Source organism: Platichthys flesus, chromosome 18 (assembly GCF_949316205.1).
Source record: "Platichthys flesus chromosome 18, fPlaFle2.1, whole genome shotgun sequence".
NCBI lineage: Eukaryota > Metazoa > Chordata > Actinopteri > Pleuronectiformes > Pleuronectidae > Platichthys > Platichthys flesus.
In genome coordinates this window covers 18,008,200-18,034,426 of record NC_084962.1, presented here as the reverse complement: position 1 = coordinate 18,034,426, position 26,227 = coordinate 18,008,200, and the positions used below count along the sequence as shown (strand labels likewise).

At 42.5% G+C, this 26,227-nt stretch overlaps 1 protein-coding gene across 1 annotated transcript; it reads right to left on the bottom strand.

The window, feature by feature from the left end:
• Nucleotides 1-1,041: 1,041 nt before the first annotated feature.
• Nucleotides 1,042-22,531, bottom strand: nudt14 (nudix (nucleoside diphosphate linked moiety X)-type motif 14). The gene is made up of 5 exons (XM_062411686.1): nucleotides 22,392-22,531; nucleotides 14,218-14,261; nucleotides 10,567-10,631; nucleotides 9,288-9,585; nucleotides 1,042-7,509 (listed from the first exon to the last, which is right to left on the bottom strand). The coding sequence occupies exons 1-5, from the start codon at nucleotides 22,470-22,472 to the stop codon at nucleotides 7,260-7,262; spliced, it is 738 nt and encodes a 245-aa protein (XP_062267670.1). The 5' UTR covers nucleotides 22,473-22,531; the 3' UTR covers nucleotides 1,042-7,259.
• Between the last annotated feature and the right edge of the window lie 3,696 nt (nucleotides 22,532-26,227).

Below are 26,227 nucleotides of genomic sequence, written 5' to 3'. Positions count from 1 at the left end.
CGTCCTTCAAAGGAAAGGTCGCAGCTCCCACCTGTGAATGGAGAGCATTCAGAGTGGAGGGCTGGTAATCCATCTGCTGCGGCCGGCCCACTAATCCAGATGGTCTCTGGAGAACACAGGCATCCCGTGTGTCCTGTTACAACATGAAAGCAGCGGGGACACAATTCAAGTAAGCGTCCGTCCACCAGTTACCACCGCCGCCCCTGTGGAAGAGGACGGGTGGAGGCCCGGGGAGGACGTGATCGAGGACAGTTGGTCGGAGACAGAATATCTGGAAGAATTTACTTTAGTCGAAGCAGAGGAACTTCTCACTGTTACCACCTTCATCTTGGTTCATGGTCACTTTCAGCTTCTCTCTAGTGACGCTAGATTTATCGAACCCACAGTTTGGTCCAGAGTGAAATATCTAAACATTCATTGACTGCCCTGAATTTTGGTATTGAAATGCCAACTGTAATAATGCTAACATTAAAGCTGCAGCTGTTCATTGTTTCACTTCATGAATGAATAGAACAAAGAGGACAATCAGCTGACTGCAGTTTGAGCACATATTACAAATAATTTTGATGCCAATTTTGACTAAGTTTTCATAGGTTGTGCCAACTAACAATTCTTTGGTCAGATCAACTACTTTTAAACTACGCTAATCTTAAATTCTCTATCCAGTTGCTGGGATTCGCACAGATGTTTTACATGAGGTCTTTGAAGGCTGCATTCTACAACTTTATTTAGTTAAGTTTGTTCAAATTATAGTAAGCAAGTTCTATAAACAAAATTGAAATCTTTAACTTAAAAAATCTTAATTAATTTGTGTGTTGCCAATTAAAGTGTAAATAACAATTTTCTTGTCTTATGTCATTATTCCCAAAAAAAACTTGACACCTTATAAACACTTAAACTTACATCCGACTTTATTTATGTTAATAGCTGAGCCCTTAATTCTCACTGTTAGGTACCAATAAAAATAAAGTATATTAATTAAATAGTAAAGACACTAAAAACACAAGTGAAGTAAATCAACTAAAGACAGAAAAAGAAAAGTGACGTTTTGGGCATCAAACCCATTTTATTTCAACTTAATGCAATGTCATCCAAGACAGTTAGTGCACATGCAAAGTATCATATTTAAATATATACTGTATGTTTGTACCAAGTGTCATGTTTTAAAAGTTAAACATTTCAACATTAAGGTAATAAATTAACAAAATCCAAACCTTACTGAAATCACTGCCCACAATGAGTATACACTTTTAATAAAGCTTAAAATACATGAGAAATTCAGAAATGTTCGTGTTTGTACTTTTTTTTTTCCTCCAGAAAATATTTTTCTTTTAAAAACACAAATTCAGAGTAAGACACAAGAAAGAAAGAAAAAAAGAAAATCACAATTGGACAAATCTCTTCACGATGAAAAGAAACTAATCGTACTTCTTTCGCTTAAAGGTATCGTGTGTGTTTTCACCAAAATATGAATCGAATGAGATACACGTCATCTTTGCCTCATAGCAGCAAATCTTATAATTGATCTTCCTCCTGTTGCTTCTGAATATTCAGCTACCGGTCTGCAAGTGAAGAAGCAAACGTGAGCGGACTTCATCCCAAAAAAATCAAAAGTGCCTTTTTCCAGGATTTCATGAGCACAGAATCACAAACTGAGCCGATCGCCAGAGGAACCCGGGAACCGTCACATCCTGGGTCGATATCAATGTAACAGGATAATACCGCTTCTTTAAATACAGATTACTACACATAGCACCTTTGAATAACCCGACATTTAAAATGATGAATCGTGGTTCAGCTCGTGATCGCTGGAGAATACAGTAAGAAATTGTCGAACGGCGCACAAACCATTAATTAAAAAACAATCACAGGTGAAAAAGAAAAAGCAACTACAGCAGCGCCGTGAGGGGAACGTGTAGAAAAACACGTGGTACTGATGGATCTGGTTTTCTGTCACAGAGAACCAGTGAGCGTTGGGAATTTGATATGTCGATGCTTTAGAAGCGGGCGAGCGAACGCACACACACAGACACACACACACACACACACCCACACAAGTGGTGGAGGTAGAGATGTCGGATTCTGGGCTAGTGATCCAAATCCAGCACAAGGTAAGAACCAGTCAGACGACCATTTCCTTACCTCAAATGTTAATCTGCCTTGATATCTAACACACAGCCGGTCGGACCACTTCACTCTGAACTGGCAAAGGTGCATTTAGTTTTGTCGCAGCGGGAGAGTTCATCTCGTCACAGAGGGGGAAAGGAAAAGTTCAACATTTTCAATATCGATATCCATGTCCATATAATTTGTGGAATGGGATGTTCATATCTGACCTTGTGATTGGATCCCTCGGGACAGATGTTAACACCAGGTCTGAACAGCTTAACTCTAAAATCTAAAAAGCTCATTAATTCAAGTGGGGTATAAGTTGCCCAAGGGCCCCATGGTAGGGAGTCAAACCGTGTAGCATGTAGTTTTAACCCTTTGCTTAGTGGTACGTCCCTATAGCTTCATAATTACTGTACAAACATGGAGGCGGTGTCACTTTTAACAGCCAATTCTTTGCAAAAAGGTGAAATATTGCATTTCTCAAACAGTTGAACTCTTCCTTTAACTCCTCCGTGAACGCTGCCACGATTACTGACGTCTACGAGTCTGGAACTCAACACTACGAGAGTCTGGGGTTTGGGGATTAACTCAAATTTTAGTATTTTATGCAGAAGAACAGAAACATTTGAACCTGAATAAGATAATAACAAATAAAAAACATAACCAGCCACTTCTAAGTAGCTTATAAAGGTAAGAAAAAATTGTTTGAGTACAAAACAGACTGCGGGTCTGATGAAGCAGATCTCGACTCCACAGCTTGAACTTAAACAAACACTCAGACCTATACTTAAATCCACATTTCCATCTTATATTTGTTCTGTATAGGTCCTGGATGAACCGGCTGAACCTGACGTGCTGCCACACTGGTTGTGTTTCTTTTGGCAACTGAATTCTCTCAAAACAATCGAGCTTCAGTAACGACATCAGACGTTGGGACTGGATGTTTGTTTTTCCTTGTGTCAATCATTAATGCTACTGTGCGTCCTCGCACTCGAACGCTCAGATAAACGCTGGGGATGAAAGCAACACGGCCTCGTGATTCTGTGACGACGTTCCACTGAGCAAACGTTTCAGCTCCTGAGGAGAAGTCAACCGGCAGCTTTCCACGACTCACAGGCACAAAGTTACAGACTGACCTCAGAAGTAAAAATGGCTTTTTGTTTGCAGACGCCCTCATTTCAGCCAAGGAACTGTTCTTTATTCACGATTCACAGGTTTGATATGTCTCCGTCAACTCTGCACTGATTATGGCTGAGACCTGTAAAATGTGTTCACGTGTGGGCGACAGATAATCAAGAGTCAAACCGAAGACAAGCGGCCACTTTCATTAGTCACAACTCAAACCAGACAAGGACATTGGAAAACTGGGAGCACCGTTTGGAAATCCGTCATCAAACCACTGAGATCAGCGTTAGAAGGAAAGAGGGGTGGAGGTGGATGAAATAAGGTGAAGGAGGATAAGCTGCCAAATAAAAAGACATTTAAACATATTGATTATAACGATGTGAGGTGCAGTTAAAAATATTGTTAAAGGACAAATATGATTTCTTTCCTCGATTGTGTTATAAAGGTTTTTTTGTGAATGTAAAAGTTCAATTGACCGTTAGAGGAAAGTTGTGTTTTCTGAATATAAGAGTGCAAACCTTTTTAAAGTATTAACCCAAGGTAAAACAATAAACCTAATATGAAATTAATATGTCTCATTTTCCAAAGGTGCTTTCCACATCTTTCCAAAGTGTCCCAACTCCTAATATCTAATTCCTGTAGTTTGAAAGTATTTGAAAAGTTTGATCTAAATTCAGACTTAATACCGACATTTATTCAAAAGGCTTGAAAAACCTCATTACTCCTGAGAGATTATGGATCAATTTACCAAACGAGAGTTGTTTTGAAAAAGACATGAACATAAAATAATGAATAAAAAAAAAATTCAAGCTGCTCCAGTTAAACTAGAAAATCCTACATCGAGGAAAGGTCTCCAATGGATAAGAAACTCAATAATCGGGCCGTAGAGGGACTTAAATATGGCTTTACGGGTTGAATGCATATGTTCCTACACAGTTTGGTTGGAAATTCATTCTCAAATATTTCTCTTTGCCACCTAACTAAACATATTTAGTTCGGTGGATTAATTCTGATATATTTTGTTAATTTGTGCAGATGAGAACAATCGATTTCGAGCCCGAGTGGCACCAGATAGGGATGAAACGAGGCCAAGTCCTCTTCAGAGAGAACCGCTGGGAGATTCAGGAGATTCATGAGGGACGAGAACAAACATCCAACAACTCAACGAAAGAACACAACTACAAAACAACACACAAGGTACTATGGGCCACAAATGACAAGTGTTGGCGTTTGATTGTCAGCTGTTCCTCAGGCTCGTAAACCAGAAAAACAAGATGTTAAATAATTTTTTACATCGACCTTGAGTATTTCATAATGGTCTCACTGGTTGAAGAAAAAAAAAACCCAGTGAGTTTAGGACCGGAACTTGTTTTAACTCTGTTTTGGGATTTTAAGGTGTTATAAACATTGCACTTAGAATCCTTACAAATACTTACAAAAAAAATAACAAAATTCACCAAACCACCAGGTTATTCAGGCAGGTCAGTTTTTAAACAGCTCCCAGTACAAACCACTGGTGCACGATAAGAAGATCTGAAACCTGGTTAGACGTGAAATCACCGGCAAGATCTGCCAGCGTGCTTCTATTCTACTTCTATTTCTATCCGACTCTAGAAATGTAAAAATAATGAGATGGGGGTTGTTTGTTTTTTAGGTGGGCAGTGATTTTCTAAAAACAGCTCTGCTTCAGTACTTGCATATTTTTAACAAAACGAGGAGGTGGGGGGGGAATTTGTGTCTTGTCACGGTTTTTTAAATCATAGATGAAGTACCAGCCCTTTTTGTGAATGAAGAAAAATACTAATACACACGGCAGTAAGAGGAGTAAGAACCTTGACGCCTCTTGGCTGCAAGTGACTTTTGGAAATATGATAATATCGTAAGTTGCTGGTCATCGTCACGCTCAGAGGATTTTCCCTGAACGGCCAAAACGCTTGATGATTTGGACCTGAGATTTTTAGACAAAGTTCTGTTGGAGATCAACTCTGTGAGATTAGTGTGAATGACGATTCCCAATATGTATTGCGCTGGAACTCCAAAATGAATTATCGTTCAAGGCAATGTGTCAGATGGTTTGACTGCTTCTAAACTCTGCACTGCTGTGTTCAAACCTCCAGGCTGTGTCTGTATCTCAGAGAGCAACATGTCCTCCAGGGTAAAAAAACAGAAAAGGTATCTTAAGATGTTCAGGTTAGAGCCAAAATATCTGGTTCTTAGGGTGTTTTTCACACTGAAAGTCTTTATTACTTTGTTTAAATTGATCTGATCAGCTTTGGTTTCATATCAGAATTTAAGGGAGCGCATTAAATAAAAGATTTTTATGACACACGCACTGTGGGCTGCGTCTACCTACAGTAGAGATCGGGTGGTTAGTAGACGGGCGTGTGTCTGACTTCAATTCATCAAAATGACTCAAGAAATTCAGTTTGTTAACTAGGTTCCCACTGTTATACCATTATAGTATTACTACCAGGATCAGTAACCAGTCCTGGATACTAGTTCAAATGCGCCAAATGAACGTCCTTGACAATATTTAGTGGGAGGCAAAGACGGAAGTCAATCCTACGACTTTTCTTTAAAGTCCAAACGATCCCCAAAAATGTTTTCAGACTGCAAACGAACTGAACCAGACTGAGACCACCTCTTTTGGTCGGACTGATATTCCCTAGATAACCCCTGAAAAACAAACCCACTGTAGCTTATTTCTTATTCCTATAACCGTGAATACATGAGATAAAGTTCTGTGTGTCATGTCTACGACTAACCTAGTACAGGACGCTTCAGATTGAGCTGGACTACGATGACTCACTGGGAGGCGGGGCCCCGGTGCAGAGGAAGGCGTGTGCTCTGTCTGAGCGGTGAAGGAGCTCAGCAACACTGAGGGATGGTTCAGCCCGAGGGGTGCTGTGATACGTATTGCTCCAAGGCTGTGGATCAGATAGATTAATTGAGGCATGCCTGAACAAGTGGTGGTTAACAAACACACGCGCCTGACTCCACCCCCCCGTCGATACAAGGCCCCACGATTAAACAGCATAGTCTTTGCAGGACTGGATCATGGCTTAAAGGAATACTCCACTGGTTTGTTATTTTTGCATTAGCGATAAGAACAATGGTGAAAAAGCTGATGCTGTAAATACTAAATGTTCGATTCTAACGTTCAGGTTGAAATGTTTGAGCATGAGTAAGACTCCATAAAAATAAAATAAGAAATGTCAGCTGACTGGAGGTAACCAGGGGCACGTGGCTGGTGAGTGGCTCGATGCCAAGTTCACATCGTACAGGGTGGATGGTGGAAGAGGAAATTTCCATGTTGATCCTCAGTGAGTTCACGAAATCACGATCGTTGTAAGATTCCACTAACACGGCGGTGAGAGAGCGCAGAGTGGAGATTGGTTTACTGTGAGAGAACATGTGAGGTGGATTCAAGGTAGATGACGTCATGTTTCCCTGACAGGATGATTTTCAAAAGTCAGAAAAGTTGTGTTTACGATATCTGATGTGAGGTGAGAGTTTCCCAGTGATTGTGTTTTTGCAGGAATGCTCAGAGTCGAGTTCGAGGAACGATAATATTCTTCTCACAACCAGCAACAGATTTTTTAAAGGTCACATTCAAGATCCTTAATTAGATCAGTGGAGAATTCCTCTAATCAAGGGCAAGCAAATGAAATCAGTGATATCCAGCCATGTTTTAACAGATGGCACAGTAAGTAAGATAATTAACATACATAGAATAAAAATAAAAAAAAACGTGAAAAAAAAAGTGCCAGAGACGACCAGCTATGGCAAATTTCTTTTTGAGGGAAATGATTTAAGACCACATCAAATCTGAAAAGGTAAACGGGACAAAACTTAAAGGAACCTGCCGGCCCCACGACGAGGGGCCCACCCTCCGTCGTGTGCCACTCAGCAAAAAGGCAACACAGGATCAAGAGCCATAAGGGGGAAGAATGGATGTGCTGGGCCAGTGTTTCATTTAATTTGGAATAATTGTTTTGAAAGAAGGGTTTTGTAAATACTAGTTACACGTTAGTTGAGATCTTGTACTTGGGAGACATGTTATTGTGGAACCAGATGAAGCTAAAAATGACGCCCATGGTTTTGGGTATACGCTCGTCGTAGGCGAACGTCATGGCCTCGTGCAGCGGGACCTTCACCACCTCGATGAGCTCGCCCTCCCGTGGCTCACCTCCGCCCGCGCCCACGCAGTTGTCGTCGGACACCTCGGCGTAGAACAGGGTCTGCTTGGCGCCCGTTACACCGACGCCTGACCTGAAAGACACACAGGAGGAAAAAGGGTTGATTTCTATATATAGATCCAGTATTTGAAGATAACAAAGGGGTGCGTATTGCTTGACCTTCCTAAAATGGACAGAAACCATCACAAGAAAGATTTATTTAACGTGAAGTTTGACTTTTTAAGTTTGTCCCACCTGCTAACATGGAGGAGGCAGAGTTTACGACCTCTAGTGATCAATACACAGCTGTGGACAATCTATCCGGACGTTATATACACTGTCTGGAAAAGGGTTGATTTCTATATATAGATCCAGTATTTTAAGTTTACATAGGGCGGGGTGATGTTTGAACTTCTGATAATGACAGAAACCATCACCAGAAAGATTTATTTATAGCTAACATGGAGGAGGCAGGGTTAACGACCTCTAGTGATCAATACACAGCTGTGGACAATCGATCTGGACGTTATATACACAGTCTATGTGCTGGACAGATAGATGTCTCCCATTTAACATGTAGTGGGACATGATCAAACTAAGAAAGAGAGCTTGAGAAGATCTGATTTACCTCTTCACCAACAAGCCTTGAAGGAGACATTGTCATATTTGAAAGCCGTCGTTCTCCATATTTTTTGAATAACCCTCAACACACACCAACACTTTCTCTGGCATTGGAAACCACAGAGTGTTTCTCTGCTGCCGAGACGCGTGACCTCGGTTTGCCTGCTATTAGCACAGAGCATCATCGCGGCGTCTGCTCCTGTCGAACACCCCCATAAGGGGACGTGAGGGTGAAGATGATACCCACCTCCTTAACAGAGGCAGCCCACACATAACAGCAGCCATAGACGACACCAACAAAGCTGGAGGAGGTGTGCCAGTCAAATCAAAAGCAGAGTTGTGAGAGGAGTCTGTCGGAGCTGCCCAGGTGCTGCCGCCTCATGTGGGACCTCTCGTCTGCCGACACTCTCAGCTGCCGTTTCCCCGTCGGTTGTTAATCAAGTTCTCCAAAAATACTGTCAGCCACTGACTTGAGGGTATATCTATTGAAACTTGATATATTAACAGCCAAAGACTTTAGAAGACTAGTATTATTAGAATATTATTGGATATTGTTGGACAATGGAGGAGCAGGAGCTGGGTGGTATAATGTGCATTAACTAATATAAACACCTGCTAACAAGCTCAACAACATCTAGTGTGAAGATAAATAGAAAAATTGAAAGAAAAGAAAAGTCATCACTCTTTCATTTTCTGTGGATTTCTCTCTTCTACTGTTTTATGGATATGGCCATTTTTCTTGTTTTAGCCATAAACCATGACATTTCCACTCTTTGCCTCAATCGGTCTGATTGGCTTCTTTTTAACCAGAGTAAGAGTCAATAAGCAAAACACCAAAGAGCTGGAGATATCAGTAGTAATTCAGAATTATCTGGATCATACTGACAACTTCTGGAATCCTTCTGTCCAAATTGAAACAACAAACCTTTTACCTGCCACCCAGACTTGGTTGGAGACTAATTTTAAGACTGTAGACAGAGGTTTTTAATGTTTTCTGGAATTGAACTTCACACCAAAAACCAAAATATAGAAACAAAGCTACAAAGGTAGGTTAAATCTCCCTGAAAATATCTCACCAATAGGATGATGAGAAAATAGTGGTTACGGGATATGAAATCCAGAGAGTAAAAACTAAAGAAGAAATTTAAAAAACAAAGAAGAGCATTGCGCTATTTAATCTTTGTTCTGGGAATGGAAAAGACATATTTTTTAAAGACCTCCATTTACCTCAGTTCAATACGAGCAGCTCACCTGTAAGAAGTAATCCTCTTCAGCTTAGCGGCAGGAATATCGTAGCCACACTCCTCCAGCACCTCTTGCCGGGCGATCTCCTCCAGCGAGAGGTCGGGTTTGTCCACCAGCCCGGCACACAGCTCGTAGGTGACCCCCGCTGAGGCCGGGGGAAACTGAGAGGAGCTCTCCCCCTCCGAGGCCGACTGGCCCTCCTGGGGAGACTCGGGGGCCGCGGCTTCGGCAGCGCCCTCCTCGGCTTTGTCAGCAGGCTGAGGCGGCTGCTTCTTGCTCCTTTCCCACTCACACATGTATACGGCTGGTGGTGGAAAAGAGGGGAATTGTTATAAGTGGGTGGAGGCAGGAAAAAATATAATATATAATAACTTTTGTTTTATCCATTTTGCTAAAAACTGTCAAAAACATTGCATTTACAATAATTTAAGGACATCATTGAATCTTGAAAGTCAGAATACTGAAAAATATATATAATACTGACAGATACTCTCAAACTTTCAGAATTATCACAATGTACTGAGCAGTTTCCTCCTTTGGGATTGGGCTATTGTACTTTTATCATAATGCTTATTGCAGAAAATCAGAGGATTAATAAATCAATTAGTGAGAGTTTTGAAAATTGTGAAAGAAAATGTATGAAAACTCGAATGAAAAAAGAATCAACAGATCAATCAACACAATCTTGCAACAGATGTGAATAAAAATTAAGAAATTTGCTCTAATCAAGTTTTTAGACAGAAAGTAAGACATGAACTTTTGCCTTTGAAACTGACCTCTAACATAATAAAAGAAATTGACAAACATATATGGTACAATGTCCATGTTTCACAGTTTTCTGTCACCATGTACATTTGTTTTCTGGTATCAATAAACACGTGAATACATTGTGCACTCCCTGTTGAAAACTCAATGCCATTCTTGGCTGCAGACAAACTGATTTCTTTCAGATAAAAGACATTTTCTCTCAACAGCAATGAGAGAGGAGAGGAAAAAAAATATATCAGTGCCCAGACTTCCTTGAATTTAGCTCAGTGCGAAGTGGAACGGTCCCTGGTGACTCCTGACAAAGGAGGTTAGGCTGCTCTGTAACGGGGCTTCTTGCAGTCTATTTATGAGTCTGCATTGTTACTCAGGGCCCAGTTGAATAAACATGGATTGTAATGCACTGCTTTTTTAGTGAAAGTGCCCACAGGATACACAACAATCTAGATCTGCGTCGGTGACAAGGAGAAAGTGAACACACTGTACCGAGCAGGGCTCTCAGGGCGGGGCGCAGGCTTACCTGGACGGAACTGCTTGACAAGGACAAAACAATGAGAGGTGGTGTTGAAGATCAGCACTGATACACTGAGGAGAAGAGGAAAAAGTTAGATTAACTTCATGGTCAAACAACTTTGTCCCTGGAACGACGACAACAACAATCCACCTTAAACAATAACTTAACAATGTACTTTCATCCAATCAGAATACGTAGATCTGTTCATACAACACAGCCAAGTTCACATTTGCAGGGAAATACAAGTTTGGGCTTGACCGCACATATTCCCTTTGGACATGAGCAGATGATGAAACCTTCATCACACAGACCTTCATGGACACGAAGATGCAGAAAACACACTCCTGGCTTCAATTGGGTCTTAAAATATGACCTAAAAATAAACCAAGAGGCTAAATTCCAATTATAAACAAAAGGAACAATCGATCAAAACAAACCCCGGCAGTGAGTCGCGAACGATATGACATAATGCTCAAGGAAAGAAACGATTGCAAAAACTCAAGACCTTAACGAGTTCTCTTGACTCTATCTTCAGTAAATCATCTGGAGCAATCATGCATTACAACGTGTGATCATTCATCTAATTCAAATAAAAATCGAAGTTTGAATGACCAAGCAATTAACTGATAAGCATCATCATTGGCAGCCAGTGAATTGTGTACTTGCTCTCTCTCTTTGTGTGTGTGTGTGTGTGTGTTTGTGTGTGACTGTCGCTGCCAGAGGAGACTTGAGGTCCGGGGTCTGTGCTGGGAAAGCGGATGTGTCTGAGGCGGCAGGAAGCCCTGCCCTGTCTTTCCCATGGCAAAATCACAACTGGGTTCTAGCTGCAGCGCCAAGGATACTAATATCTATCTGCAATAAATACAGTTTATGTAAAGTGAAAGTCCACGACGAGCCTTTCTACGGTGTGTAATGATGACAGCTTGTCATTGTCTGGCAGCTGCTGTCCAGTTGTGGTAAGAGCCAGTTCAACAACTTCCACTTTTACTCATTCAACATGTTTCCTTTGTCGTTAACCTGGAGGGAATTAGAGTGATTTAAATTGTCTGCTTGCAACAAAGGAAGCAGACAACAGAGGAATGAGTCCAGTTCGCCCAAGATGCTCATCTAAAAATTTAAAGTTAATGCTGCATCTTCTATCAGTGACTCAAACCATATTTGTCTTGGTGGAATCAGGTGTGGAGCCGGGAGTACAACATGATGAACACCTTCAAGGAGAGAACGTGCACCTTCATCCTCCTTTGTACATTTGCAAGATTCAAAAGATGAGCGTTTCAATGGCGAGGCCGTGGAGGCATCACAGACTGGCCTTTCAGAATAAGAGTCAACAACTGAGCCTTCAAGGTCCCACATCTGGAGCCAGTGACAGAAACATCATTTAAAAAAGGTGCTTATCTGCCGCTGAATGTGTTTTTGTCTCGCCAGGTTGTGGTGATGATAATTTAGACGAGAACAAGAGGTTGTGTAATACGCCCCCCCCCCCCCCCCGAGGAGCACTTCTTCATCTGGGGCAGACTGGAAGCTGCAGTGACTCGCTTGCGGGAAGTGAACAGACGGACGAGCTGGGGCGTCAGAAGGTGTCGAACAGAAACAGCATCATCACGAGTATAGATAAAGTAATGTGGTAAATTTAGCCTGAAAGTGGACCACACACGCCCGAGGCTTGAGAGCTGTCCCCGGAGGCAGATCCTGGTCCTGTGGTGCTGTTCCGCACCATTACTGCTGTTCTGAAGCTTCCTGCTGAAAGGCAATCTAATGGCTAAACCAAGAAGCAGGCGAAACACACGCTCAGGACTTTTCATGCGCTGTTAAGCTTTTCTCTGCAGCACTTCTGGCTTGACAGCAAGAAAAAAAACTGGGTTATGGGCAGACATGTGTGGAGGAGGACTCAAGTGAGAACAGGTTCCCGCCTGAAGACATTTACCAGAACTGTATCATCAGGCCGGTGATGTCAAAACTAGTTCAAACGTCGGAGATCTTCTGAAAAACTCCTGTTTCCGATTGAGCATTTCACGTAAATCCAAACTTATCCTAAAGTGTGTTATCTGGCTGGATGGACGCTCAAGTTACTGACATGGGAGAGAACGAAACATGAGCCGGACGACACCGAGACTTCAAACTGTGCAAATGACTTCACCGTAGATTTCTTGCACTGGCATAAAGCTAAACTCTCATTAAAAGTCACTTCCAGTAATAAACAAGCGTCACTATGCAAACACCCCTATAAACACATAGGTGTCGAAATACCAAAGCACAGAGACTTCAATCTACATGTGTGTGTTTTTGTTTTTTACATTCAGTGTTTGGCTTCATCAGGCTGTGACTTCTAGTGCCAACCCAAGCGATTGAGGGACAGCAGTGGTGTTGGCTCTGGTCCCATAGGGATGTACATGTATCCAGGGTGAGGCTGCGATGTGGTGTGAGGTCGATGGCAAACATATCTTTCCATGGAAGAGCTAGATGTTGGGGAATTTTAGCCCACACGCATTTTTTAAAAAGATATTCTTGTGCATTTTAGTCTTTATTGATAGAACGCGTGAATAGGAGTAAGCATGAAAGGGGTTAAAGGTGAATGTTTGTGAAACTTGCCGGCAGATTTATGCCATTAACTTTGAGGAGGAGGATTCAATCTCAAAACCTTCAAGGAAGCAGCTCTCTGTATCTGATCTTTGCAAAAATAAAACAACGAGACTCCAGCCAAAGAATTGTTACCAAATTAAATATTTCTAACTAACTCTCACAACATCGTAACAGCCTCATGTGGTCTTTGCTGAAATCTGTCTTTCACATCTCTTTACTGGTTTGTCTTTTTGTCAGAGACTGCTGAGAAGGAACTGTTACGCACTCTTAACCAAAGAAGCAAAACAGACCTGCATCCATTCAACGCAGGCTAACGGGGAAATAACACATCGGCCGAATGTCCACCTGAGGACCAGCGGGACGTTCCCATGGGCTGTATACTTTTTACTGCCTTTGTCTCGGTGGTACCATTTTTCACAGGGACCTCTTCTTGGGGTCAAGGGGTTGAGGGAAGAGGAGTTAAATGACCTGAGACTTACCTCAGGGCATTACGGTACCCTGGGCGAAACACAAAGTGTGGTAACCGAGCTTTTGACACAAATGTGTGATGTTTCTCTTACAGTGTCCCCCCCCCCGTGAAGCTTGGACATTTATACACATTCCCAAAGAGAATAAGGGGGGAGTAAGAACCCCAAAAAGACAAGGTCTGTTTGTGTTAACTGTGTGTTGACAGATGTGTAAAAACAACATGAGGAGAAGATGCTAATTACAGCTTCAGGTGATAACTTGAGCCTACACAATGTCAACTTATTGGTTGATCACTTAATTTACTATCTAGGCCAAGGAAGTTATCTTTTCATTGGCATTTTTCTGCAGGAGAAGTAAAAAACGAGTACTTGTACACGTAAGTATTCAAACAGACCTGTTTCCTCTTCTGCAGCCTTCTGACTTCCAAATGGCTTATTCCACATCCATCTGTCTCACATAGTCTGAGTCGGCTGGTTTTATTTGTTGGCCCATTCAGAAAAAGGTTTTATCATGTGTTTGTTTGTGTGTGTGTGTGTGTTTGTGTGGACACAAAGAGTGAAGAGGTGTACGTTGCTTTCATTCAACAGTAGTGAACAAAATGAGTTTTACCTGTCATGTGTTTGCATGAAGTCCCAGGTCTTCTTTGTGCCATTCTGTAGGAAGGAATAACACAACAATTAACATCACGAACCAACACAATACAGAACATTGCAACCATTTAACAATGTGTTTATTCAGTACTTTGGTGGCAGCCGGTGTGCGACAGCTTCCCCCTGCCTTTGATGCGGCATGTCAGAAGTTCTGATTTATTTCCTGTGTAAACACAACATCTATTCCATAACTGATGCTTGCTTGGGCACGCGAAAGCAATATCACGAGCCGCACCTCACAGAAACATCTCCGGAAGCACTGCATCACATAACGTTCTTAACTTTGACAACTGCATAGTTCAACAAGTACTAAACTAAAGTACATTGCTTGTGTTGTGTTTAAAACTTTTCAAAAACATGAGGGGGGAAACTTTGTGTGTTGTTCTTCCTTCAGTTATCAGAGCTGATGTCCCTGTGGCTTATAGGAAAACCCATTAACTCACCATCACTTTCAAACCTAAGCGTCACTGGCCTGTTGAATACATTGGGCACTTCGTGTGAATTAAAGCGAATTAAATAAATACATTTTTTAATTCCTAATAGCTAATTGATGTTTATAGACCACCCAGGTGTATTGTGGGCGATTTCCTGGAATCGAATTCGTCCTCAGTAAGAAACGAATGCACACTCCAAACTGTTCCAAAGATTCCTCATGACAAATTGCCGAAACACGTCCTGCAATTATTCAGCCTACTCGACAGAAGTTGTAACTAAGTGTTTTTATGCCCTTTGGTCACATCGACGCTGCAAAAAGCCAAATACGCCACCAGTAACTTTCCAGAAGCACGATCTCAATGGAGCTGCCGATGCAGGCGTGAGCCCCAGTACAAAAGAGATCATGCAGGGATCTGAAATATGAAGGCAGCGGCACACGCACAGTCTGAAGTGTTGGCTCGAGTTGGAGAAAGTGTAAAAGGGACAAATCGGGGAACCGCCCTGACAGTCAGGTTCCTTTCCATTCATAAGAGGTGAGGGAGGAACCGTACAAATAGGTCAGGGAGTCAAACTCCCATTAAGAAAAATTAAAATCACAATCTAACTTCACTTAATACCAGTAGCTGTGGCTCAGCCTGAATGAAAGACCAACAACCGACTTCAGCACTATTGGTTACTGGTGATCTAGAGAATGAAACCAGTAAAACATCTCTCTCCCATCGTTTCCTCTCAATTAATCCAAAATAAAATGCAGTATTCTTGTGACCTGTGGGCTCTGAGCTGAGACGCACAGAACAACGGAGTCCAAGACAAAATAAAAATCCCATTCATTATAATTTGACTTTTACTCTTTTATCGTTCACATCAAAATCAGCAAAGATATACGAGTCAGAATGAATCATTAACTCAACACGTATCCCTCTGTGCACATTACATGCAATATAAATATGTTAAAGTTGGCCTATATATTTCTATGCCTGTTGCCTGAGGAAATATGGCCTTGATTCAAAATTAGGCTTCGTCTCTTCTCCACCCACCGGATCTGTCAGACACGTACAGTGGATTCCAACAAAAGGCTCGGTTCACGTACAATGGACGTGCCCCCTCGTTTGCGAGTGAAGCTCCACGGCTATGGGAGGAGGTGAAAGTGGCCGGCTAATTGCACCGATAGAATCAGATATAATAGAGCTGCTGTTGTAGCAACAGGCTCCATCGTGCCAAACAGTGTGTAGCTAGAGCTGCAATTTATGATGTTTTGATTTCTAAAAGGAAAACACCCCCGCGTGCAGGTTTAATTACAAATCAGCAATTTGACACGAGGTTCCTTTTTCCATAAGAATTTCTGATGAGTGCAAATATGATTTATTTTCAGTTTAATACTAATATTGCTAAAATAATATGGAGACTCATAATGTAGCTCTGTCTTTCACAACCTGATCCAAAAACTGGTGATTACAGGTTGCAGAGGCACATGAGCCTAAACCTACTTTTATAGTTTTCTTTATTCATTCATGTTTTTTTCTTATAAATTGACAAACAGTCCCAGGTCCCTGCCATATTTGGTTTAGTTCAAAAAACTACAAATAAGCAAATCCTCACATTTCGGGGAGCTGTCCCACTAACGTTTTGTTTTATAAACATCTTAAAAGAGTAATTGATTATAGAAATTGATGAATACATCCCCAAATATCTTCAGCACTACACTGAGAAGGTTCTGGGAAACTGGGAAGGTTCCTTTCCTCTTAATGAACCCATAACCAGCTCCTTCCAACAACAATGAGTTAAACAGCCTCCGCATAAATCTGCCGGCCTCATTAGGTGATATGATAATGAATAATTAACACTTTTAAGAACGTGTTAGTAGTGTAGTACAGTCACAAGTGCACTTAAGGAGAACGGCGGGGGAAAGTGCTTCACACACTTTGCTTAATTGTGTTTCATCTTCTAGTGGAGACGCGGTTCTTCTCTATATGTTTCCTCCGGGTACAGAAAGAGAAAGAGAGACTCAGCTGATGATGATAACGACTTTAAACCACGTCAACAAACAGACCAGTGACTGGTGGACGACAGTTCACCACCACATGGCCTCGATGTGAAGCCAAGCTAGAATAATGCTGCGTTCATGCATCGTTAACTTTCCTGTTGTGATGTGAAACGAGAGCATGAAGCCAAAGTTTGTGTAGGTTTCATGCTATGGAAATATGAGATCCTCTTTGCAGGCTTCAAATGCTGCGTCAGGATGAAACACTCTGAGATGACTCCCGAGCAAATGAAAAAGTCATTAATAAAATTAATTTTACTTGGTATTTGGTATTATTTAATTGCAATATGAGAAATTAAAGTTGTTAAATAAAAAGGGACAAATCGTCTGCTTCCAGCTTTTCAAATTTGAACATTTATGTTCTTGATTTCACGTAATATAATTGGATTTTTGACATTTGGTTAAATAAGCAATCTGTACACTTCTTCAAGTTGTGGGGAAATATAACAAATGTTTTAATAATTTTCTTGCAGAATATAATCTTCAGATTATTCATTAAAAGTCAAACCGGGTATGAAACTCTTGTTCAAACACAGAGAATGAAAAGAAAATTAAGCCATATTATTAAATGATATATTGCTTTATACTATATCATTGCAATATAAAACGTGAGTGTTTGAACTTTTAGTCAGAATAATCCTGTGTTCGATTTATTGGCATTATATTTATTCAAATTAATCCTACTTAATCGTTGAAGGCTTTAGCTGCAGCCCTCGACACTTAATGAAATATATACTGTATCAATAAGGACATTTGATTTATAGATGATGCATTTTGTTTGCTATGCATTTATCACACATGGTGTAAACGTGTTGACGAGCGACCACCAGTGAAGCGTTGACGTCATCGAACCTCCTCGCCGGTGCAGCCGTGTCATGAATGATTCTCCGGCTGCACCGCAAACCGGCGACTGGCCATATCGCTCTGGCAAAATCCTGTCATGTCAACAAAGAGTGCGAGTCCTACATACATGTCATTCCTCGGCGAGGCTACGCCAGCCGCGCCCCTCTCACTTTCCAACGATGAAAGAGGAATGAGTGCGGAGGCGTGTGTGTGTGTGTTCATTTCTATGATAAATCACTTGTTACTGAGGCAGGGCGGCACAAGTTTCTGCTCAGTGAAGAGTGCTTGTTGAATATAGTGCGAGCCACAGCTATTTCCCTCTGTCAATGAAGCTTTCACAGGTAAATTATGTTTTTTTTTTACTTCAGTAAAAGCTCCTTTGTGTCGTCCCTCGTCACCAAAAGCTCTTGAATCCCATCATCTGTCTTCATCGAGGTCTTTCATGGGCACGTCAACACTTCTTCTTTCTTTAAAATGTTTTATTCATCCAGATTCGCATCCGTCACGTGTTAAAAACGCCAGAAACTTTTCCTGCTGTGCTCACGTTGGCTTATTCAGACAATTCCCGGTTATTTTTTATGAGGGGCCCGGCAAGAAAAATGTCCGGAGCGACTAACTGGGAAAACGTCCGGACACCAGTGTGTGTGTGTGTCTGTGAGCAGCTTGTGGTCGATGAAAGACAACCAGGGGGATTCCAGGGAGGAGAAACTAAATGAAATAGAAATAATAAAAAGCACCACCAATAACAGAGACCTGAAGTTTGTTTACAGTAACACAAATAATTTGGCAAAGACGACAATTACCTTCCTTTTAGGTAAAACCGCTCGGCATCACTGTGCTGCCACACACACACACACACACACACACACACTCTCTATAGTATCCTGTCATCACTCACAGATGGTGGGGTTCCCCTCATTACTCAGGCCACTTGCTGAGAGAAGGGGGGCGGGTTCAGCTTGAATGGCCCAGGGGAGATGGGGAATCATGGCTGACATGGATTACGACAGAGAGATTAGCCCATGGGGAGGGAGAGAGAGAGACAGAGAAAGAGAGAGACAAAGAGAGTGGGAGAGAGAGAGAGAGAGAGAGAGAGAGAGAGAGAGAGAGAGGAAGGGGAGCAGGAACAGGCTACACAGGACCTTGAAATTAATGTGGTCCCTCTGGCTTTGGGCTTCAGAAAACGCTCCTGTGTGAATGGCCATTGTAGGGAGGGATGTATGGTCTTGATCTTTTAGGTGCTTTAAGTCTAATCATCCCAACCACACACACACACACACACACATACGCACACACACAGACACACATCTCCCGTGCACACTACACTATAAAGCTGGCAGCTGCAGCAGGAAGAGAAAAACTAAAATCGACTACCTCCTCAAATACAATAGCGCTCTTTGATTCTCAACATGGGCTCTCCAGTTTTTTTTGTTTTCGCTCTCTGGATTTAGCCACAGAGTGAGGCCTCTCACCGGCCTCAACAAAGACAGTATCATACCTGCATTACAACTAATGATCGGCACGGTCTGCTCGTGACAATGGCACAAGCATGTTGCACCTGCAGGAGCCGATCGAGCTGAATTACAGGATCTGCCGCATTAGACCGGTCTCGTTAGTGGGACCTCTGGTGAAGTGCCAGAGCCGGTGTCAAGGACACACTCTGCAAGTTCACGCCCACGTGACTGTGTCCTCCGGCGAAATCCAGAGAAAGCGTGTTCGCCTCAGATCAGATAAAGTCACTTCACATGTTACATGTCCCCACACTCAGAGACAGCAGAACAGTCTGCGGCCTTCTTCTGATTTAACCTTGTTTGAACACATCTGTCTGAAGCGCTGAAATAATTGAATAGTGATGAAAGGTTGGTTTGTTCAAAACACACACGATTCAGTTTGTCACAACATGAAGTATCAGGGTTGGCCCAATGCTGGAATAGTGGATTTAGCTGTGGACTGATTTGGATTTATATTAAAATTGAATATCTTTAGGTTGAGACTGTTTTGATGTTCTGAAGATGAGTTAATTGAGAAAATGATTATCATATTAGTCTATAAACTCATTTAAAATCATTTAAATTACTATTATCACTTAGCCTTGATGTTTAGTTCTCACGTTAAGCATTGAGATAAAAGTTAACTTTCCTTTTGTGGCAATTTCCTTCAGACAAGGTGACTTCTTTGTTCAAGTTCTTTTCAGGGGAAAAGTTCAAAACAAGAACTTCAATAACTCAGATTTAAACAGATTTCACTGAAAGTTAATAACTAAAATATCTCGGTGCCCTAAATCGAAGTGTGTAAACGATTATCTCTCCACCTACTGAACATCCTCGCTCTCGAACATATACGTGTCACTTCCACGATTCATGGTCAAGCCAGTGAATAACTATTCATGAGGGGAAATTAGTTTCAATAACAGATCTCACTCTCATTGGAGGAGTGGGGGGAGGGCACTGACTGTAAGATATACACGATTAATAATTCCCAATGAATAATTCAAATCATTATCAGGAATAAATGGGAGGCAATTATTCTGCTTTAAGTGTCGACCCGTGATTCAACGTGAGCACGAGGAAGCGGAGATGAGAGGGGCTTCCCGGAGTCAACGAGGGGAAATCACCTGCTTTGTAGCGCGAGGCGAGGGAGACGAGACACAACACCAATAAAGACTAATGATGAGGAGAGCCTCCCACACATGGCGTCTACTTAGAGTGTGTGTGTGTGTGTGTGTTTCTGGTGTGGGTCTGTGTGGACTCCAGTTAGTGACCAGTGGCCCGGGCTGCAGATTTACTCATGCATGTAAGAAGGTTCAGGGGAAGAGATGCTCCCTTGATGCCACTGGGAAGCTTTCTGTGTGGAGTGTCCCTGAACCGACCTCTCCTGAGACGTGGAGAGGACGAGGATGAAAGGGACGGAGAGAGGGACGTCCACCGTCAGCTCTATTGTCATCCATCTGCTGTTTTAACCTGTCAGCCATTCTCCTGACAAGATTACCCCACCCTCCACTCCACCCTCCACCTCACCCATCACAGGTGTTGGACTTGGTTCTTGAGTTTTCAGCCCACACAACAAACAAGCTTTGAATCATAGTCGCAGTTTCTTTTATGTTCACGCTCTTCAAGAAATAAACAATGATTGGTCAACTCTGACTTCATCAATCTCACCAGATCATGGCTGCATCTTTGCTCTATATTTTGTTTTCAAGCACTGGTTTGAAACCAATACAATCTTCGGTCCACACTAGCTATTTAAACGTGTGTAGACCGTGTGGATGAAGCCTGAATATCAACGTATCATCTCCTCAGTCCGGTTTTAGAGTGATTCTCTAAGCCGGAGTATCATCACAGCACTTCCTCTGTGCTAATGTATTTTGGTTCTTGTCGGCTCTATAAACCAGGAGCAGAGAAAACTGCACAAATATTGTGAAAAGCTCAAATTAAATCCATGCTGGACAGCTGCCTTTGTTTGGGTGAGCAAACATTTCTCACTTTGCTGGAGACCATCACAACACACAGGCATCCCACTCGGTTTCCTCCTTCTTCTAAAAACCCACTTCCAATGACAAATTCATACACAACCAGACAAACTAACCAAGGTGACATCAGTTCTTGATACCTTTCTATTTCCAATGTGCAAAATGTAAATCTTGCTAAGCATTGATGCATTTGTCAGGAATTGTGCCGCCTTTAGAAAAATGTGCAGTTACAGCCAACGCAGAGCTCTGTCCACCCTGTTTGATTATTAGATGGATTATTTGATCATGAAACTAGTAGTTGATCAAAATGACCAATTAGCAAACTAAGAAAACAAACTCAGTTCAATGCTTTGTGAAGTTATTGAAGTCTAATACACATCAGTGGTGATGGAACTTCACAAAGCATTGAACATTTGTATTTGTTTTCTTTTTTTCAATTTTTAGTGTGTTGAGATCTCAGCCAAGGGCATTGAAGTTACAGTGGATCCAGAAAATGCTTAACATCGTCTCAGCAGTCAGTGTTGCAGCTGATCCAACACACACGTTAACAACACAACAGAAACAACATGGAGGTGTCTTGTGTTCTTACTCTGGTGTTTTTGTACATTTGAGGAATGGGTCCCCCAGTTACTTCTTCTGTACTGGATTCTGCTGCAACACTGTTTACCTCCGAGACTCCAGAAGTGTTTTTTGGACTAAATGTAGTATCTTGTACTTTCACGATCATATGGTTTTTAAACAAAAAACACACATTTAGAGTATTTAGGCTCTACAGTTCTCCTTGTGATAAAAATTAGCAAGTTAGCTTAATGCAAACCTGACCTGTGGAGACCTCTGAGACACACACACACACACACACACACACACACACACACACACACACACACACACACACACACACACACACACACACACACACACACACACACACACACACACACACACACACACACACACACACACACACACACACACACACACACACACGCTAATGTGCAGCATGTGCTAACGTTTACGTGACGCTCCATCCCATTAGCCTCTGCAGCAATGTAGCCACCGTTAGCATGCTAGCTTGTAGCTGCCTGCTAGCCGAACCCTGGTGTTGTCGCGACAAAATACAAATAACAACAAAACCCGGTTGAACCCTCGCGTGTGAAACCACCGCGAACCCAGCGGAGGTGGCCTCGCCGGCGACTGCTGCCGCGGACGTCAGCCGGGTCTGAGGTCGCGGCTGCCCCCATGTTATGCTAACGTGCTAGCCGCAGAATGAATGGAGGGGGAGGGTTGGACTAGCCTCCAGCGTCCGGCGGCTAACAGGCGAGGGGCAGCGGCGGCTCCTCCTCACCTGGTTGTAGTGCACCCGCAGCGGCTTCAGGTACTCGGACTCCGCGCACGGACCCACTTCGACGCTGTTGATCTCCTCCATGGTTCTCGCTCGGGGCTCCGGGGGAGGTGGAGGCGGTGGTGGTGGTGGTGGTGGCTCAGCGACGGTCACCGCACACTGACAGCGGAGGAATGTCTACGGGAGCCGGGAGAGGACACACAGGGGGGTGGGGGTTGGGGGGTGATGGTGTGTGTGAGGAGATGAAATCTGCTGAATATTCAAACTGCAAGAACTGTAATCTGCACGAGTCTGAGTTAATCATTCATCATTTTGTTTTTAAACACATTTATCATCTTTTAATTATATGAGAAAGTTATTCATTTATGACTCGTGGAGAAGTGGAGGGATTGAAATGAGTTTGTATGTTTCTTCTGACTCCTTTTAGAAGAAGTAAATCATTAAGCGTTTGGTTTTATTCTCTTTTTTTTTAATTTGTCCATGTTCGACATACATTAAAATTATGAGTGAATTTGTTTTGGGTTTTAATTGAAGTGAATACTTTTTTTAGTTTCTACCTTGTTTATTTTTTCTCTTGCATGCCGTCCAATTTAATGATGACCTGGTGTTAAATACACACACAAACACATACACACACACACACACACACACACATAAACACATGTATATAGCATGCAGGAGAAAAAATGTAGAAAGTAGAAAGTAAATATATATATATATTTGTCATGGTCAAACCCTTATGAAAAAGATATGTAATTGGGACTTGATATTTTACCATAAACATTATTATAAATGACTACAAGAGAAATACACAATGCAAATTAACGACACATGCAAGACAGACACAATACCTCTGTTTTGAATTGGGGACGTGTGTGATGCAGCTTCTAAGATGTACACACGTTGCTGGACGGTCTTCACACTATGAAAAGTTAATAATTTGAGTAATGTGGCCTCCACTGTCTGCTAGTTGGTTTGATGAACACCTGGAGCATCTGGATGAGACCCACACAGACCAGGGGAGGAAATCTTCAGCAGGGTTGGATTTTGGGTTCCATCCCCTTTGACCTTCACGTGTGCTGTTTAGTTATGTTTTAAATCATATGGTCTGGTAAAAAAAAACAAAAAAAGAAGCACCACCACTCGCCGGTTTGTTTCATTACGTGTAAGTAGAGCAGGACTGTCCCTGCAGCTGTCGTCCACCTGCAGGGACCAGAGGCCGTGCAAAAGAGGACAAAGACCAAAATACATATCCTGCTTCTCAAATAGGAACGAATCTGAATCCTCGTTGACATCACATTCTAAAAGAGGAAGTCTGCGATCACACATTTTTGTTGTAATATCTGTCTCACCGCAGACACAGTCAACAGCAAAGAGACAAAGAGAAGCTGTTGTGTTGTGGGTTGCTGCATCTCACTATTGTGGTGCTGGTATTTTTAACCTCCCACTGATTGGCTCAAGGGAAGCACCAGCAGTAGGTCAAAGCAAGGTGACGTAATTGTTACTAATTAGGAGGAGTGCATTATTCATCAAGGGCACGGTGTTTAGTGTTTGTGTGGATTATTCTGTGTAGGACGGAGCTCAGAGCAGTTTAATATCTTAATCTGCAGGTTTAACTGAAGCTAATTGAACAAATGAGACAAGAGGGAGTCCAGCGTTTGTTTCTTTTGTGTCTTTAAAGAGCTTTGAGGGCGCTGGGCGGACACGGCACAAAAACTAAATAGTAATGGTTGTCTTTAAGCTGTGGGAGCTTCGATCTCACAGATTTCGTCTTTTTAAGAAATCGTAGACTGTATAAAAAGAAGGACGGCTCGTCTCCACTTCCTCTCACTATCCAGAAACGAAGGCAAAATATTAAAGATACTAACGTTGTGTCCATTTTGCGTGTTTGGAGTCAGAGTCTACGCAGAACATATCAGAGGAAATCAAAACCCACAATTTATTGAATGTCTACTTTGACCTTTTAGTTTGGTCCATCTCCCGTCTGCTAACATGGAGGAGGTTGGAGATGTGACCTGCAGCCAGCCACCAGGGGGCTACTGAGACACATTGGCTTCCCTTCTGGGGAGATGTCCTGTCACCCGCTGCTATGTTGAAACTCGATGATGATGATGATGATGATGATGTTCAGCTTCCTCACCAGGCTGCTGAGTTATGATGAAGAAGGTGTCGGAGCTCTTTCTCACCCGTCCCTCCCTGAAGGGGTGAGGTCGCATGATGTCACCCCCCCCCCCCCCACCACCACACATCAATAACAGCCTAATAATGAAAAACAATCCTCACAACTCCCAATCTCGACGTGGCTGACTTCCTCCAGCAAACGAGCGCCAGTCCACCGCCCACTACACAGGGACAGGACGTAACACGTTTTATCGAGCTGATTTACATCTAAATAAATACAGGCCCAGACGAAACAATGCACCGACCTAAAAGAGGAACCGGCGTCTCTCTTCTGGGCAAACCCAATATAAATTGCCCGATCCGGCCAAGCTGCAGGGCACGATAAGACGGGAGGGCCGGCTGAGTGGAAGCATTGTGCAGGAGTCAGCCTGCTCTGGTTTATCGCCATTCTCAGAAGAGTCGACACAAAAAAAGCCCGGGGAGGATATAATGACACTGCAAAGAATAAAGAAGCGTTAATGAATAATCTCCATCAGTGTTGTTTGTCTGTGGAGGCTGATGTTGATATAATAATGATTTTCTGTTCCAGGAGCTTCACACGTGCCGGATGAGAAGATCAGAAACATACCAGGAGCGTGTTTTTCAAACAACTTGTGTCCTTGATAACGTGGAAACAATCTCTCTGAGCAGCTGTGAGCGTCGTTTGTTCTCTCCTCTGAGTCAGTGCTGATCCAAGATGGCAACAGGTGTTCACTGCATTGCTTTCATCAGCTGCTTGAGTACGTGCATTTGACTCATTCGGTTTTTCAGGCCTTTGGCAAGTTTGCACGTGACAAATGCAAACATCATCTCTGTGGGACGTCTTTTATTACCTCCTTCATGTAGGATCTGTTTTCATCTGCATTTGTTGGATTACGCAAAAGCTACAGATACAGGCCGCGGCGGTGAGAGCACTGAATCCTCACCACCACCTCACCACAGAGATGAAAAATCATTTACTCTTCAATAACAGGAGAAAGTGATCATTCCTCAGGACGTCTTCGCTGGAAAGAATCTTAAAGTTCAGTGAACATAGAGAGTAATGTGTTCTTGATAATAAAGACATGTCTGACATCACACGATGAAAGCAGTGGATAGTGGCTCATACTTCATCCTGACTATTGGACAGTAAACCTACAGATGTAGTCTTCATGGTGAACTTTCCCACTCGAACCTCTCCGTGGCCTCATTTGAGCAACACCCACAAAAAGGCCCCAAACATCTTATCAGCCTCTCATCCAGGGGCCCAATACGTGTTGAGCTCTTCCTTCCAGGAACATGGGGCTGCCGGGTCCTCACCGTCACAACCAATTACCGCCGGCCAGCCGCTGAGGTCGGCCAGACGTCCCTGAGCTTAGTGCAACGTCAAGCCTGGAAACTACTGAGGCCACCAAACCTTCATGGGTTGTTCCATGAGATAGCGTCGTGAAGGTTAAGTGAAACCTCATGTGAAACTACTTGATAGCTACAACTTCAGTCTGTTTACCGATCGAAATAATAACCGCTTTCATTATGAAATCAAATGATCATGGATACCCCAATTTCTATGAGATGCAGATACATTCTAATACAACTTTGAATTATCTTATTTTCAAACTTGGTTTCTGCATTAATGAACTGTCCTGTTTGATGATATTCACATTATAAAATAAAGCTATTGCCAGGTTAATTGGATATTT

What these genes read in the sequence shown, in the direction of transcription:
- nudt14 (XM_062411686.1), bottom strand. Translation starts at nt 22,472, where the DNA reads ATGGAGGAGATCAACAGCGTCGAAGTGGGTCCGTGCGCGGAGTCCGAG. An exon ending in TGCGGGTGCACTACAACCAG is followed by an intron (nt 14,262 to 22,391) that starts GTGAGGAGGAGC and finishes TCCTTCCTACAG; the next exon opens with AATGGCACAAAGAAGACCTG. An exon ending in TGTCAAGCAGTTCCGTCCAG is followed by an intron (nt 9,586 to 10,566) that starts GTAAGCCTGCGC and finishes TTCCACCACCAG; the next exon opens with CCGTATACATGTGTGAGTGG.